Source organism: Rhagoletis pomonella, unplaced genomic scaffold (assembly GCF_013731165.1).
Source record: "Rhagoletis pomonella isolate Grant_MI unplaced genomic scaffold, Rhpom_1.0 Rhpom_scaffold_02663, whole genome shotgun sequence".
Lineage (NCBI taxonomy): Eukaryota > Metazoa > Arthropoda > Insecta > Diptera > Tephritidae > Rhagoletis > Rhagoletis pomonella.
In genome coordinates, this window is record NW_023461216.1 from 1 (window position 1) to 17474 (window position 17474).

The 17474-nt window shown below is 35.0% G+C and overlaps 1 protein-coding gene across 1 annotated transcript; it reads right to left on the reverse strand.

Annotated features, from left to right (window-relative positions):
- Nucleotides 1-10373: 10373 nt before the first annotated feature.
- Nucleotides 10374-12284, reverse strand: LOC118753603 (fibrinogen-like protein A). The gene is made up of 3 exons (XM_036488485.1): nt 12008-12284; nt 11396-11926; nt 10374-11321 (listed from the first exon to the last, which is right to left on the reverse strand). Exons 1-3 carry the CDS (start codon nt 12220-12222, stop codon nt 11153-11155), a joined length of 915 nt encoding a protein of 304 aa, XP_036344378.1. The 5' UTR covers nt 12223-12284; the 3' UTR covers nt 10374-11152.
- Nucleotides 12285-17474: the final 5190 nt, after the last annotated feature.

Consider the following 17474-nt stretch of genomic DNA (forward strand, 5'->3'; position numbering starts at 1 on the left):
GCACCCTCATGTATGTACAGTGACTCTAACAAATGACTACGTGCCAATTTTTTTAAATATTCGTTTTTTTTATTAAGGTTTTGTAAATTCCACTTGTTATATAAAAAAAACACAAAAGCAATCTCCAAAAAAAAAATCTCAAAAATCATCGCGATTTTTTAGCCGGTTAAAACTCGCATTTCATTAGATTAAAATTGAAAGGGCTATAGAACTGCATACCTATAAGATGCAGATTTAACATAAAAAGTTGAAATTATGATGGAAATTTGTTGAATTTTCGTAAATATTGTGTAAAGTTTGAAACTGTGATTTATATGTTTATGGTAAAGTCTTGGACGGTAGTTTTAAAGAAAAATAACAAAAAAAAAAAATTAGCTCGAAAAACAATATGAATATTAAAAAAAAAATCAACACGTGGTCATTTGTTTGAGTCACTGTATATGTGTATACCGTAAATTTGTTGTGCAAGTGCAATGCACTTCGCGTTGCACTTTGAAATCAATTAAAGCTCACGAATCTTTTGATCACTTTTGTGTTAATAGCTGCAATTGTTAGATATTGTTGCTATTTTTGTTGTTAATAGTTTGTGCTGTCTTTTTTTTTTTTTTGATTGATTGCAGCATGCGCATCTCGCATTTGATGTATGTGAACGCACACGTCGTTGCACGCCAACTAGAAAATAGCTGGGTATTGTACGAAAAAATAAGTGCCGGCAAATTTCGCCACCCAAGTTGTTGTAAATTGGTTGAGTTGGTTTGGCATATAACTGTCTGCTGTTGTCAAGCAAATTTAGATTTTTTTTTAAAGGAACATGATTTAAGAAAAAGATGTCGTTTAAGAAGTTATATTCAGATTATTTAATAAGTTAAATGAATTATTAAAAGGAGAGGTTATAAGAATCATTTAGCTCGAATGAAACAAAAGAACTTTACTCGGAATGCATCCGCTTTTTAAAGTTTTCAAGTTTTGGGATCAAATAATGGTCAATTGAATAGCTTTAATTTAAAAATATTTTATATGTGTAATATTCTATACAAATTATATCTATAAAAAAATACTAATATTTTGACCTAACAAAAATAGCGTCAATATATTTGCGAGTCAGTACCTCAGCAGAATGTTTAAAAAGCAAATTTAAAAAAACTCTACTTTTTGAATCTAATAAATTATAAAAATATTTAGCATACAAATTTAGTGGCTACCCTTTTAAGAAATACGCCAACTGGAAGAGTGCAAAATATTTTGTATATATACATACAAATGTACTTACAAGAAAAGGTGCCAGTTGAAATTAGTTTGATACAAATTGTTATTAAAAACAAGTGGCATGAAGCCTAGCCGCATGAAATTTAACTTCTTCAAAGATGGCTCAAAAATGAAAGACGGAGTAGAAGCGGGAGTGTACTGCTCAGAAGTGAATGTTCGTCAGCCCACTAAACGACCGGATCCATGCAATATGTTCCAGGCAGAAGTTTTCGCACTGAGAAAAGCCGCTGAAGTAGCTTACTCAATGACTGGAAATAACTCTAAACTTTACATATATAGCAGCAATTTAAAATATCAGTCATACTAATTTATGTCACAAAATGTCCTTAGAAAGCAGGAAGGTCATAAATAGGGCAGCTGCATATTTATTGGGTTCTTGGTCAGAAGGGTGCATTACAGGTAACGAAATTAAAGATCGGAGAGTCAAAAGCGGAAATGACTTAGGTCTAGATCAAGAGAATAACAATCGAAAACCTCTAAAAAATCTTTTTAGTGAAATAGACCAGACGGTGCAAAAGCAATCATTTCATACTGCCTCATCAGCCATCAACCCGACCCAAAATGGTTTCTGCAAAGGTAAACCTATGTAACCAAGAATATTACAAATAATTTACAAACCAACGCATAGGGGTTCGCGTCGTCCAAATTTTAAAATAACAGTACCAAAACGAATTGAACACCTCAGGCATACAGCAGCAATACTCTGCGGGAGTATTCTCTCTATTAAACAGAAGACTTTAGCTACGAACTTGCATAGGAGAAACTAAAACCATGTCGATATGCAATTAGTCACTAATGCATAACAAACAATTTATGAGCATGCGAGAACAAGTCAAGGCCAAAATATTTTGATATAAGAGCATTTTTGTTTGTTTTTGCTGTCAAATAGAAGCCAACAACAAAAGATAGATATGTATATGTGTGTGAATATACACACGCGCGCATTCAAAAGAACCCTTCCAGGAATTCAGTACATGACTTCAGATTTTTGCATCATTTTCGTTTCGGATTCTCGCTAAACGATATTCATGTTCTCTAGCGATAACTTTTTAAATCCATTTATAGCATAATTTTAATGAAAATAAACTTTTATTGTCCCGCATGCATCGAAAATTGATTTTTAATAATAGGTTAGGCGACGGACATTTTTTTTTTATTTACCATAAAATTAGACCAACAAATTGAGCGTGCCTGAGGGTTAGCGACAATAGCGAATGTGTTGTGTACGTTGAGTATACCGGATTTATGCACGTTTGTATGTATGCATATGTAGTAAGCGAGTGTACACGCGCGCACCATTGCCATAACCCTATAATTATCTAAGCCAAACCAAAGCGGCTAGACTCAATAGAAACGTTAATCGATGTACCGAAGGCAAAGTAGTGATAAATGTATTCAAAAATTTCTGAGTTTGTTAAAAAAAAATTAAAATTTTCAGCATTTTAGGCATTTAAGAAATCTGATTTTTTTTGTTAGTGTTGTTGTAACAGCATTTAGCATGCCCAACTTTTTTTGTGGAGCTGCTGAGTTGACAGTCCTTTTACCAGAACTACTCTTTCGTAACAGTGAGCTTACTTTAGTGCGAACAAAATTTTTTCATCTTAAATTTATCGAAATCGATTTTGCTATGGGTATCAAAGCTAGTATCGTCTTTTAGCAGTTAATGTTGACAGTATTGTTTTTGAGGCATATAAAGTTAAATATTTTCGCCATTTATCTTAAGGTTTTCGATGCACTAATTTTTAGTAATCGATTTAAAAAAAAACTTATCGACAATGTTATCGATTGCAATCTTAAGATTTACCATTAATTATTATCGTTACCAAAAATCCAATGCCGAGCGGTTGGAAAATTCAATTTTGACAGGGCGTTAGGAAGTGAAGTTGGCTGCAGAAACGGACGAAGCTGTCGTTTTCATTTTTCACACACAAAAACTAAATTGTTGAATAGGAAACTAACTATTTTCATTTTTTATCTGGGAAATATATTTACAGAAACTAGAAAACTGCAATTAAAAGGAAGTGGAAAGTAAAAACTTTGCCATTTTTTGCTGTTAAAACATATTCAAAACAAAATATAAATTTTATATTTGATCAAAAAAATATAAGCAAAATTTTAACTTTCATTCTTAACCGAAAAAATAACGGTTAAAATCTAATTGTTATTTTTGAAAAAAAAAATCAAAAAAACTTTAATCATAATCACAAGCATCTCATACAAATTCTTTTCGACTGACTTTTTGAGTTGAAATTTCGAAACTAACTATTATTTTCGATCCCTGCTTTTTATATTGATGCCAACACTATTGAAAAGTGTTTTTAAGTGAAATATTTCTTAAATACCTTTCGTTTGAAAACAAAAAATTAAATTTTTCAAACGGATGCCAAACCTATTTGAAATTATTTTTCAAATTAAGCTTTCCTAAGCTACTTTTGTTTAACAGCCAAATTGGTATATTTCACTTACCTTATCAATTTAATTGAATTAAATTTTTAAATTAAGTGGCAACCCACTTCAAAAATATTTTCCAAATTAAACTTTCTTAAACCACACTTTATTTTGACGCCCATTTTCCAACATTTCGTTTATCTTAGCAATTTCATTTAATTAAGCTGTTCTAACTGGTGGCAACCCTTTTAAAAAATATTTTTTAGATATTTTAAAAATTAAACTTATTTAGTTGCTTTAGTTTTATACCCATACTTAATAATATGTTATTCATCTTAAAAAATATAATTGAACTACATTTTGAAAAATGTGGCAACCCTCTTTGAAAATATTTTCTAAATTAAACTTGGTGCAGCCTCATTAGTTACATATGCACTCATTTATTTTATAATTTAAAGTATCGAAATTTTTCCCTAAAAACACAAAAAAAAAATGTTAGTATTAAAAAAATGGTAAAATAAGCAATTGGGTATTATTATTGGAAGTCTCCTGAAGAGAAACAGTTTTTCGATCGAAAAATATTGATTTTCAGGAATTCTATAAAATTTCTAGGAAAAAAATTTTTTATTCCCATATAAAATAGATGAAAAACTGCATGGGTTTTGAGGCAGCTCTAAATATAATTTTTTTTACGACAAAATATGGGTATTTTTCATTTTGAAAAATCCTAGGGGTGAGCGCTTAACATTTTATCTTTTCTTTGGGACAACCCTAATGTAAATAAATACATATACCTAGTCCATGCTCATATTACATACGTCAATAAAAGGACAAAATTGCAGTGATGCTTTTTAAAAGCTTTTGTCAGCTCTTAGTATATACTATGTGCATACATACATACATATATGCAGCTGTAAGAGAATCGACTCAAAATACTAAAAATAAATAATTGATTAAAATAAATTTGTGAACGAAAACAACAACAAAAAAAAAAGTCACACTAGGAGTGCCACGACGCGCTCCAACCAAAATCAGTCATTTTAATTGGTTTACATTAAATGAAAAATTAAGCGAAAAAATTATGACAAATAAAAATTGTAGCAAAAAATTGTAACAAAGTGTGGCAACTGGAAATAAACTGTCACGATTGCAAATTTAAAGTGGCAACGAACAAGCTAAGCCACTCAGCGGAAAGCCACAATGGCTGGTAACTGCCGCCAGCAAGAGCACCACTAATATCAGCCAAGATTTATTGCCGACAATAAAAACAATAAATAATACGTTTTCTCACCAGCAGCTACAATTGTTCTAAATGCGCGCGCCAAAATTCTCACAACAAAATTTTAGCAGCATAAATATTTTGTGGCAAACATTCCGTTCTATCGCTGTTAAGTGCAAGTTTGTTAGAGGCTGGCTGCGCTCCTGCTGCTGCTACTGCTGCTGTTGCCGGTAGCGGGCGGTCCCGTGTAACGAAGGCTCCGCATTTTGGTAGCAACAAAAGGAAAACAATAAATCGCTAAAACTACTTAATGCCACAATGACGGCAATCACAGCGATGACGACGGCGACAACTACAACGATGGCTAACGACGACGATGGTGATGGCGACAGCGACATTGCCACAGTTTAAGTTCAACAACAGCAACACAATAAACTGAGCGCGCATACAAACAAACACACGTTTGTATACAATTGTTCGCGACAATAGCCGCAGTTGATTTGCAGTTTCAGTTTCATTTATTTTGAAATCAGATTGTAAATCTCGACTTTGTTGAACGTTTACGATGTTTGGATTTATTTTTCTTGCATTTTTTGCTATCCTTCATTTATTCGGGGTTAATAACTTGCGCTCGATACCCTAAAGGTTAAGTTGGTGCAAAAGCAAAAGAAAAAAAAATGAAAACCAAAACAGTTGAATTATGACAATTTATAAAGTTTATTTGTTCGAAAAAAGTGCAATTTCAGCCGCAAACTGTATTCACATATGAATAAATAGGAAGTCAATGGTGCAACCAGGTTGTGGGTGACAAAGCCACTGGTCACGCGTGAGACTCACAACTGGTGCTACTTACTTTTGGCGGTAGTAAGCTAGTTGAATGTTGAACTTATGGAGGGTGGTGTCACAGTATTCTGTGCAGAATATAAATCCATATTAAAAAAATATTTATGTAAATACGTATAAATATACAGTGGCCCAAACGAGTGTTCACACGTTAGTTTTTTTTTATATATTTACAATGTTTTTTAAGTTAAAAATATTGTCCATGGCTTAAGGCCCAATTAGTCATACCATAACACCGTAGCCATAACCATAACCGTTGGTAAATTTTACGTTTTCGTTTTTCGCCATAACCATAAGCTAATCTGAAGCTTTTGACAAAGTGGATAAATTGACATTTAACCAAAACTAAGTTCAAGCTTTATACAAAATTTAGGATTACTTTTATTCCGAATTTTTTAAAACTTTGGGCTATGCAGTTGTATAGCCCATAAAATTTAAGTCGCTAAAGGTTTAAGAAATATTACTGTCGAAGGTATTTTTTGTGTGGTTACCACCTATTTTAAAATTTAAACTTAGTTAAATTCATAAAATAAATTAAATATTGTAATGTGGGTGCCAAACTAAGGCATACTGTTAAAAGTATTTTTGAAGAGGGTTGCTACCTATTTGAAAATTTAACTCAATTAAATTGATAAAATAAATGAAATTTTACAATATGGGTATCAAATTAAAATGGTTTAATGAATATTACTGTTGGGGACATTTTTGGGGGGGTTGCCACTTATTTGAAAATTTTAGCTCAGTTAAATTTATAAAATAAATGATATATTGTAATATGGGTGTCAAACTAAGGCTTACGGTTGAAAATATTATTGAGGAGGATTGCCACCTGTTTGAAAATTTTAAACTCAATTAAATTGATAAAATAAATGAAATATTACAGTATGGGTGCCGAACAAAAAGTATTTGAGAACTTTTCATTTAGAAATAGTTTCAATAGGATTATCACCTATATGTGTGGCTAAAAGTAAAGGCTGAAAATATCGAAATTAAGTAAAATTCGTACCAAACGAAAAGTGTTTGGGAAACCCTTAGTAGGCAATTTTTTTGTAAATGTTTCCACCGGTCCAAAAGCCTAACGGATTAAATGAAGAAAGAATTTATATTTATTTATCATATTTTCAACCAAAAATTGATATACAAATTACACAATGAAAAAAATTAATAAAAAACGACTCACACAAATGTAAATAATAAAAAAGCGTGATGAAAGCATTAAAATATCGCATTAAAAATCCTTAATGAAACCCTAAAATTGTTGACACCATTCCCTAACATTATTGAACATCGATATTCAGAAATTAAAAAGTAGTATTTAATTTTGCTCAATTTTCAGAATTGATTGGGGAATGACATCGACGATTGACGAACACTCATATAAATTTCTTATTGCCGTTTCAGTCCATGGGTAGCGTTCGTGTGTGCCTTTTAATCGCTCATAGAAGAGTTCCTTGGAAGCCTCGTCTTTCTCTTGCGTCCGGGTCCCGGGTGCAAATAAGCAGATGTTGAAGAATCTCACTGGGGTGAACAAGCATGGCTTCTGTAATAGACGTCGCAGGACCTCATGCATTGTTTGCCTTCCTCCGTCCGTCGCATTTCAGACATTCTATGTGCGTATGCTTAAATCAAAATTCCTTAAATATTCGCCGTCCCTATCAACAAAAGAAAATGAGAAACCTTTTCCTAGGCAGTGTAGGCATTTTCTTTGAATTTTGAAGTAATGCAGTTGGAATTGACTAAACTAAAGTTTATTTACAATGAAGTAGCCTGTCCATATGAGTGTCCTTGAACTCGCTTTAAGCCCATGACTTTGGACTTTGATTTTTTTGCCTTTGCGAGCGATCACAGAGTGTAGAGGCAGACGGTTATAAGCATCAACGAATACAGGGTCTTTGTTTCAGCGAACTAGCCAATATGCACTTCGAAAATATGTTTTCAACCAGAAATCATTCGCAACCTGTGTATGTCAGAAATTTCTATAGAATATAAAACGGGCAGCCATTGTGGATGAGCGGTTAGAGGTGCGCACTACAACTTCGCAGGACCTGGGTTTGATCCCTGCACCGAGCAATATGTAAATTGGAAAAAAAAATGTCTCCCTTATGTAGGCAAAGGCAAACTTCCGAGTGTATTTTCATAAAATCCATTTGCCGTTCAGAGGCGGCGTAAAACTGTAGGTCCCTTGCCTTTGTGTGATAACATCAAGGCGCCCACCACAAATCCGATGAAAAGTTCAGCCAAACTCTGACATACATATTGTGTTAACGCCAATCTATTATTATTATTAACCCTTCGTCTGACAAATGAGTCCAGCCAGGCCTTTTCCATTTTCAAAATACAAAAAAGGGTACTTTAAATATAGCTAGAGGCTTGAAATTTCAGATAGCTTACTAAAGTTTAGTGAATTACCAATCTGTAAAAAATCGTGTTGGTATCATATATATAAAGCTAGATATATAGAGATGTTGATGAATACATCACATTCGTAACACATAGGTCTGGCTGGACCCACATATATTCCTATGTAATTTTTACCTAAAATGAAAGAATGCAACCGTTTTTCAAAGTGTTATTTTGAATTTTTGAACTATCATGGCAAGAGATGATTTGCATTTTTAACCGACTTCCAAAAAAGGAGGAGGTTATCAGTTCGTCGGAATATATATATTTATTTTTTTTATATGTATGTTACCGCATAACTTTCCGACCGTCAACTTTACTACCGTCAACCGATAATTATTTTTGCATCGGAAAGGTAGTATCTCGGAGGTGGTGCCATACTAATTTGGTTAAGATCCGATCGGTGGATCATGAGATATATCTATGTATATAATATGCGAAGGCATTTTTTGTGCAGCATAAAAGATCTGCACCGTTCGTTCGGGTTGTCAAATTAAAGCGCTTGGCCTGTAGATGTGCAAACTGGTTTTATTTTTTCGAAAGGGGTTGCCACCTGTTAAATAATTATACTCAAGTTATTTACTAATCAATGCCCTCAGATCCGCACCGCCCGTTTAATTTTCAAAAGTGAGGTACCAAATTAAAGGGCTTAGGGTGTGGATGTTCAAGAAGGTTTTACTTTTTCGTAAAAAGTTGCCACCTGTTAAGAAATTAAGCTCAAATTAATTAATAAGTTAAATCAATTATTAAATATGGGTAGCAATCGAAATGGTTTTGAAAAGGCTTTATAACTTAACTACGTATAGGAGGGTTGCCACATGTAAAATTTTAATTATGTAAAGGAATTTGGTAAGTGAATAAGGTATCGCTATATGGATATCATATAAAAGAGGTTTAAGAAGGTAGTAGTTTGGAAATATTTTGAATAGGGTTGCCACCTATTTAATTGAACTATTGGGTATAAGTTGTATGAAATATGAGCGATGGATGTCAAATGAAAGAGTTTCAAGAAATTATTGGGGGATTCACAACGGTGTCGTAAGTGTCGTATTGTTGTATGTCGTAAACTTTAAAAGCACCACTGAGAAGTGGCTTAGATTAATCATTAGGAATATTTTTAGAGGTTATTTAATAGGGTTTCACCTGTTTAAAAAGTTTAATTAAATGTTGGCGTTTTGACGTCATGCGGGTTCACTAGTATATATATCTATTTTTTTATATGAGAATTGAAGTCGGTTTTTTTTGCAAAAAATTACTTGTTTCCTAAAATGATGTTACTCGGAACTCGCTTGTGCTATGCTAATCCTCTTTTGACCACAGCGCTCAATTTTTCGATGGTCCAGCAATTTGTTTGGAGGATATGTTCATTATACCTTTTATATTAACCCAAGACACCAAATGCCAGCAAGCAAAATATCCCAAGCCATTAAGCTGCCACTTAAATTTTGTAAAAGTCACGAGAATTCGAGCTTTTTAACTGAAGAGGGGTAATATGGTCCGATGGAACGAAAATTAATTATTTCCAAAGCGATAAGAAGGCATATTTTTGGGAAAGACCTTATTAACATCTTCAAAAACACCATTCCAAGAAAAAAATCTAACATGGTGGCCAGCATAAATCCCAGACCTCAAAGCTATCGAAAAATTGAGCGCTGTGGTCAAGAGAGGATTAGCATAGCACAAGCGAGCTCCAGTAACATGAAAGAGCTTTGGAGGTGAGCAAAATTATAATGGGGTAATATTCCAAGGGAAATCATAGAAAACTCAGTAGAGAGCATTCCCGGACGTATGAAAATCGCTATTAAAAGCAAAGGAGTCTCCATAATCCTCTTGATATATACTTCCTAAAAGTAAGTTCAAAACTGAGTGAAGATAGTTGCCTTGCGTTTTTGCTGTGAATCACTTGTTAATTTTTCTATTTACTGGGCTTTATATCTCAGATAATAAGGAAAAATTTTTGAAAATTTCAAAGCAATCCGCTTATTATTAAAAAAGTTATGTTACTGTAAGTAATAAAATGTCGAACATGCACCCGGTTTTAATCGCCAGTGTATTTAAATAATAAAATAAAAAAAGAAAACCTTTAAATTAAGTAAATATTTGAATAACTTACAATAAATAAGTTTAACTGAACAAATGTTGCACATAATTTCTATATAAATTCATACAATTTGCATGTGGGAACAGCCAGACTCATGCGTACCGAATGTGCCAATCGAAACATGTGTCTGACGGAGAGTTAATCGAGAAAACTCCATTGTCGTTAATAATTTTTATTACAAAATGTTCCAAGTGGTTTACATATGAACTGTTTTGCTTTGAAAGTCGCATAAGCCATTTCATGCCATATGACTTCAGTCATCATTTGCCCATAACTGAATGCGTCTGCTATTCGTTCAACTTTATCAGCCGAATGTTAAAGGTTCTGTCATTAGTTTATGATGGCAGAACCAAGACGAATTCACATAAGGTAGTATCGGGTTAACAAACACAATTACTTGTGTTTTGTTTTTGCCTTTAGCGGGCTTTTTTCAAATTTCAGCTATTCTTGCTCGCATGAACAAAGGGCAAGAGAAAATGGAAACACTATCACGTTTTCACTCACTGCATAGCGAAATACAAAATGAAACAACACCACCCACCCTATATGAATTCGCCTTTGGCAGAACGATTCACGGATGCGTTCAGTTAGATTTAATTAACCATTTAGGCACAAAATGTCGTAATGACTTTTGCAGCTTTCAAAATAAATGGCTCATATGCATGTACGTATGTTTCCACAACCAATCAATTTTAAAATGTATCGGACTGTTAAAATTTAAAATAGCAAAATTTCCTAACAAAATTGTGTTATTTTAAATTTTAACAGTTTGATATCTAGTTTTACCATTCAATTTTAACATTTATCGGACTGTTAAAATTTAAAATGAAAAATTTGTCATTTTAATTTTTAACAAGCTGATAAATTTTAAATTGATTGGTACAACCGGGCATAAGTGTATTTGAAATTTTCAAAAAGTCGTTTTAATTCTATGATTATGCCTTTTCTTCTAAAGGTGAGAAATTTTTCATTGCCAACCGCTTAATACATTTTTCCGTTGGCCGTATCATCATTTGCGCAAACTTCAAGGACTCATTCCTTTTTATGCCGATCCAAGTAACGCTTTGGCCGTTGTGTTTTTGAGAATAGTCTCCATTCAAATTGCTGAGAAAAACGGTATTTAAAATAGGTATGTTTGTAAATCTATGCGTAAGTAAGCAAAATATAGTTCAATTCACCTGTGGTAACACTGTTTGTACCACCAAGCTCCTCTCCAACGTTCGGCACAATTAATACCAGGGTTTGCATCATTATCTCGATCGAATGTTGTGAACTTACTGCCTTCATGATACCTTAAACCGTATCCAGCATTTCCTGTGTAATTACCAAGTGTTCGCAAAACATAATCTTCCTCTTCGCTACCAATGACGAATAAATCATATTTTGCATAGTACTTTGTGCCATTGGACGTTTCCATTTTTATGTACAACTCTTGTTCACAACTCGCGGTTAGAGCGTGTAATTTATTCAAACCTATCCAATAATTTCGCGACAATTCACCAAATCCGTTCTTATATTGTTCCCAATTTCGATAGAAGTCCACTTCCGCACTTAGGCGTCGCTGAATGACAATCCAACCGCCAAAATCCGTATCCTCATCACACCACACCTTGAATTGTTCATCACCAAATAGCTGAGATTTAATGGTATATATGCCACTTTTACGCGTACCAGCGGCTGCCTCCATGCAATTGGTGGGTCGGCTTGGACTATTTTGCAAGAAAGAAGAATTTTAAAATTAGTAAATTTCCGAACTACATTGTGGACAATGACATCACACAGCGCACTACCTTTTTTGCTCAGTTTGCAGTTTCAAAATTTGTGCTGGAATTTGCTTCACAAGTTGCTGCAGTGACTCCAATTGGGCGCTGAAGTGTTTAACAACGTCTATTTCGAGATCACAGTTGCAGTCGCAAATATCTTCCAGTTCATTATTTTCACCCAAACAAGTTTTTATTCCGCATATTAATATGAAGTGCAATAGTATATGCGTTTTTAGATACATATTTTCTACGGACTGCAAAGTTTAGCGATTCGCACAATCGAGTGAGCCAAACAATACTGTATGATTTTTTTCTTTCATTTGCTGATAATGATTCGCTTGCATTCTACATATGTACCTACTTATATATAGTACTTAACAGTAAAAATATGCATACATACATACTTAGGCTATATATGGGTTTAAACAACTATGCGATAAGTATAAAATTATTTGATTGCCTCAACGGAAGCCTCGCTTTGTTTTATTTCATATCAGCGTGCACTTGTGCGCAAGGGTATTAAAATATTGATTTAAAATAAAAATCATGGGCATCAAACCATCAGTGGAGGTTATTCCAAGCCTTATGAGGAGCAGCACAAGAAAGTGAACCGAAATGTCTAAAAATTCGTTTGGTGTCGAAGAGGTCCTGCACAATTTTAACAGCGTTTAAGGTTGTGCTTAACATCACTCTACGTAGCCCGTACTAGTTTTGGGTATACCCCAAATTTAGACATCATGCCGTACAGATAGCTTCTCTTTCGGCTATCAAATGGCCTATCAGGGCCTCGGGCACCGGGGTTGCAATTTTATCAGTACGAATTGTGCTTAACAGCTGATATATGTGCCAACCAGCTCTTCGCATAGACTTTGAATAGCTCCGCGAGCATCATTGTTTTTAGGCCGCATTTATTTTTGTTCTCACCTCATCTTGGTCAAGTAGAGAGACGTGAGTATCGTCTCTATATATGTATGTAGATTTGTGTAGGTTCTTCTTCATCAGACCTGTATTTCCGTATTGCCATTCAAAAGCGTTGAAAATTGTTCGTACCATTTCTCAAGTGTACGCCGGCCTCTGTTACCAGATTTACACCTTACAAGCATTGGATTGCTACTTTCTTTTTTGAGTGAATTTTCGTGCCGCATTCTTCTTTGATAACATCTCATGCTCTTCACATCGTCGCGTCTTTATCCGGTTGAATAGATTTTGTATTTTTTTTTTGCCAGGTAAAATGCTACCTCAGGATGATGGAAATTAGAAAAAAAATATAACAGCCGTCGCATAGTGGTACAAAACTGGAATTTACCGTTCATAATTCACTGGAGTCTTAATTTTCCAACCCATTAGATACAATTCTTTTAAGTGAAAGCTTAAGTTGTACTTTGTTTTACTAAAATTGGATAATCTATAAAACTGCATACCCAAAATTTTTCTTAATATTTAAAATATTTCCTGAGTTTTTTTCGCTTTGGGGAACTCTAAAATTATTTCGAGCTAGTTTTTACTATGAATTGTTTGTTAAATGGAAAAGGAGAATTGATTTTCGCCAAAATTGCTCCTCTTTCTGCCATTGCTAAGGCTTCCTCAAGTGGGCCCCGAATTTACCAAAATTAATATTTTTCAATGATATTTAGGCAGCACCGAGTTTTGTAGTTGAAAAGTATACTGTATAAATTTTGTTGCGAAATCCCAAACATATTTTTTTTTTTATCAACAATTGAAAATTTTTGCAGTGTTTTGGAAATTTTTATTTTCCGTTGAAAGTTAGTGTCGGAATGAAAATTTTTTTTTTTGGTGCAGATATAAAAAACATTCAACTATACAAGGAAGTTATTTACGTTATAAAAATATTTTTTTTTTTTGCTTTTTAATAATTTTTTTATGAAAAATTGAACATTTAAGCAATTTCTGCGCCTCGTGGACGAAAATTTTGAACAACGACTACTGTAATAAACATTTCTGCATGCATCTATGAAAACAAATGCTTGCATTTCGATATAGTTTGGTCAGAATGAATTTTTATTTGCCAATCTTGGTAAATTCGGGGCCCACTTGAGAAAGCCTTACCCATTATCAAATAAAAATCGGCCCATATTAAATTTTATAACCTTTCATAAAAAAAAAAAATATCAAAATGTGTGAAAAATGAATGCGCTCCAGTGAATTATGAACAGTAAGTACCAGTTTTGAACTAAATATTGTGCGTCGCCCGTCAGCAGTCAATGTCAAACATCCGATTGTATTTCTGCCATAAAAAAATCTTCTCATAAAATCCATTTGCCGTTCGGAGGCGCGCCGTTAAATTGTAGGGCCCCCCATTTGTGTAATAACATCAAGTGGCGCACCACAAATTGGAGAAGAAGCTCGGCCAAACACTAAGCTCAAGCGTTAGCGCCAAAATATTATGTATATATTAATATTATTTTAAAACTTTTTAAACACTGTGCTTCTTTTATTTGTCGCTCTTGTTCTACGCGTGCATGTTTGTATGTATGAATGTATACTCATATTCCAGAATGTACATATGTATGTCTGCATGCCTAAATATTTACTTAATACGCCCATAAATGGTGTTCACATTCGGGTGCACACATACATACATATTTTCTGGGTGCGGTGCAATTATTTTTCAAGGCATGCAATTTATTCATTCAACTTTTTTTCTGCGCATAATTTGGCAAATGTTTACATACATATTTACGCTGCTGACGCGGCGACAAGCTTTTTGGCCAAATGCGCCCAAAAGCTAACAAACAAAATCAAAAATGCCCAATTAAAACTTTTGTATGATTAATGCGTGGCGCTACTAATATTCACCGCCTTCAATGGCCGAAAGTCACAAATCACGCGCACACCAACACACACGCATGCTCACAGTTATATGTATGTATGTACATGTGTGCGCATTTGCACGTGCTGGCGCATACATAAGCGCCACTTTGGGCTATTTATGCGTCTGGTTATTTGTTAAATTTGCGCCAACTTTCATTTTCAATACAATCAAATAAAGTCGAAAAATTATAAGAAAAATGAAAACAGCAGCAACAACAACAGCAAGAACCACACAGAAATTGAATGCAAAGAGCACAGAAGCCAAGTGGTTGCAAGAAAAAGACAAATACAAAATCAAAAAAAAAAAAAAACGATAAACGAATTTGCAATGTCAGCGCATTAATAGAAACATCAATTTTAAAGCGCCGTCAGTATGTACTTGAACACGTTGCGGCGAACGGGCGTCATGATGCGTCAGTGTGTATGTCATATACAAACATACTGTGTGTGTGGTGCGACTGCGTGCCCACATTTTGATAAGATTTCACTCAATTCAACAGCAACGTCACTCCCATGGTTGGTAGCGGTGGCACTTGAAACTGGCCGTTTGGCTGCCACTCAGCTTGGCTGTTCCATTGACTGCCTGTCTATCCGCTCGACTTGGCTCTGTTGGGCTCGGCTTGGCTGGCCATTGGCGCAAACCCATCACATCAGCCAAAAGCAATCGATTCGTGCGTCATATTTTAACATAAGCCACACACATATATGTACCTGTAGTTGTGTATATACATATGTACATAGATATCACAATTTCGCCGTCAAGTCATGCAAAGTCAGTCAGTGTGGCACGAATGCAGACCCTGAAGAGCCACCGCGAGACAACACCGCTGACGCGCAGGGGCCATTTGAATTGTTTTCTTTCTCTTAAATTGTGACATTTAGAAATAACAAATCATAAACTGGAAAGCAGCAGCAGCAGCAGCAGCAATATTCCAACAAGTTGACCGAGTGTGAGTACTTGTCCCATTAGTTAGCTGCCGAAGTTGAAAGACGCTACCAGAGCTGCTAGCGGCGCTACCGGCTTTGGCGTGATTGCAGCTGCTGCGACTTCATTGGACCAATGGCCTGTAGGCCTGTGCGCACTAACTAACTAACTAGGCAGGCAATTGAATATCTAATAAGTTGTTACAAATACATAAATATGAGAAACGCTTTAAGGTGGATCGATTTTTCGGCAAAAATATTCTATGGGCTGAGATTCCCGATATCACCCAAAGTATTATGAATTTTTTAATAAAATTCGCAGGGGGTGTACAAATGCGAATAGTTTTTAAGTTATTCGTTGTTAAAATTTCCCCACTGCTTTTTAGCTGCTTACCACAGACCACAACTCGCACCATAAACATGCAGATTGAGAAAAATTATGCTGTGCAGGGGATGGGAAAGTCGCCAGGAGCTTGCTCGTTGCGAATGAAATGAGGTGAGTTATATCAGCCTACAAGCGCTCTTCTAATACCAGGATTCAGGAAAGGAGTAGAGGGATACGTTTATCTACCAGAAAGGTGAGTCCTTTTCCATAGTCTCAAACGAATAATTAAAACGACTATGAAGAACAAAGAGGTGGCTGTATGTTGCTTTCTGATAGCACCGAGCACTCTTCAACAGACAGTTTTCTTCTGGCGCAAAGGTGCTGCAGTTGCCACATGCCACTGAATAGCAATCATCTTTAAATTCAGAACCACAACTTCCACTTCAGGATGGAAAACAAAAAAGATGACCACATGGCAGAGTAGTGTGCCCTCTATTACGATTCCTATTTATAGATGAACTACTGGGCCCTCTGATTGGCAACGGCTTCGATCTCTCGGGTTATGCCAAGGACATATTCATCTTAATAAAAAGGTTGGTTAAGTGATACTATCTCAAACCTCCTTCATAGTTGCCATTAATGCAGTCAAAACCAGTTGAGCAGCAACCACAAGAAAGCTAGCGCACTTTTTCTCAAGGAAAGGAAAAAGGGTCAAACTGCTAGAACAAGTTCGTCAAGGAGAAAAAATGTACGTCTCTAAAGAAATCAAATGTCTGGGAGTTATTCTTGATGACAAGCTCGCCTGGAACTCGGTAGGCAATTGGAGACACTTTAGAGGGTGTTATGTTCCCAATTTTGGATCGAGATGATAATCTTACTAAAAGGTGTATCAGTTTGCGATTCATTGAGACGTGGGCAACCACATAAAATATGCGCTGATGTTTCCTCCACCAGCCCACAACTGATCGACTTTCACTTGACACATTTTATAGAAAGAGCTTTTTCTGCCGAATCACATCTACTTATATGAATTTCCTCTCAACTCTCAAATCGCGTCCACGCTAATGTCGGTACATTCATAAAGACATATCGCGAATCACAAGTAGCTGTCTCCATTTGCTTTCAAATCAATTGATGATATCTTCACCGATTTAGCTTAAACTTAATTTACAACTTTGTTGTTTTTCAGCTTGGCTACCCCGACGCAATGGTCGTTGGTGCAACTGGAACTACTATCGCCACTTAACTTGTTGTCGTTTGACCAATATTGTTAGCCTGTCTGCGCATTTGTATGTATGTATGTTTGTCAATCAGATTTGCGTAAAATCGAAAGTTTCACACTTCATAATTGATTATGGATTTGAGCGGTGACGTGAAGTCGCCTCATGCACACACACACACACACACACACAC

Excerpts from the sequence above, each read along its gene's own strand:
- LOC118753603 (XM_036488485.1), bottom strand. The coding sequence starts at position 12,222 with ATGTATCTAAAAACGCATATACTATTGCACTTCATATTAATATGCGGA. Across the intron at positions 11,927-12,007 it reads CTGCAAACTGAGCAAAAAAG|TCCAAGCCGACCCACCAATT; the intron begins GTAGTGCGCTGT and ends CTTGCAAAATAG. Across the intron at positions 11,322-11,395 it reads TACAAACAGTGTTACCACAG|CAATTTGAATGGAGACTATT; the intron begins GTGAATTGAACT and ends CGTTTTTCTCAG.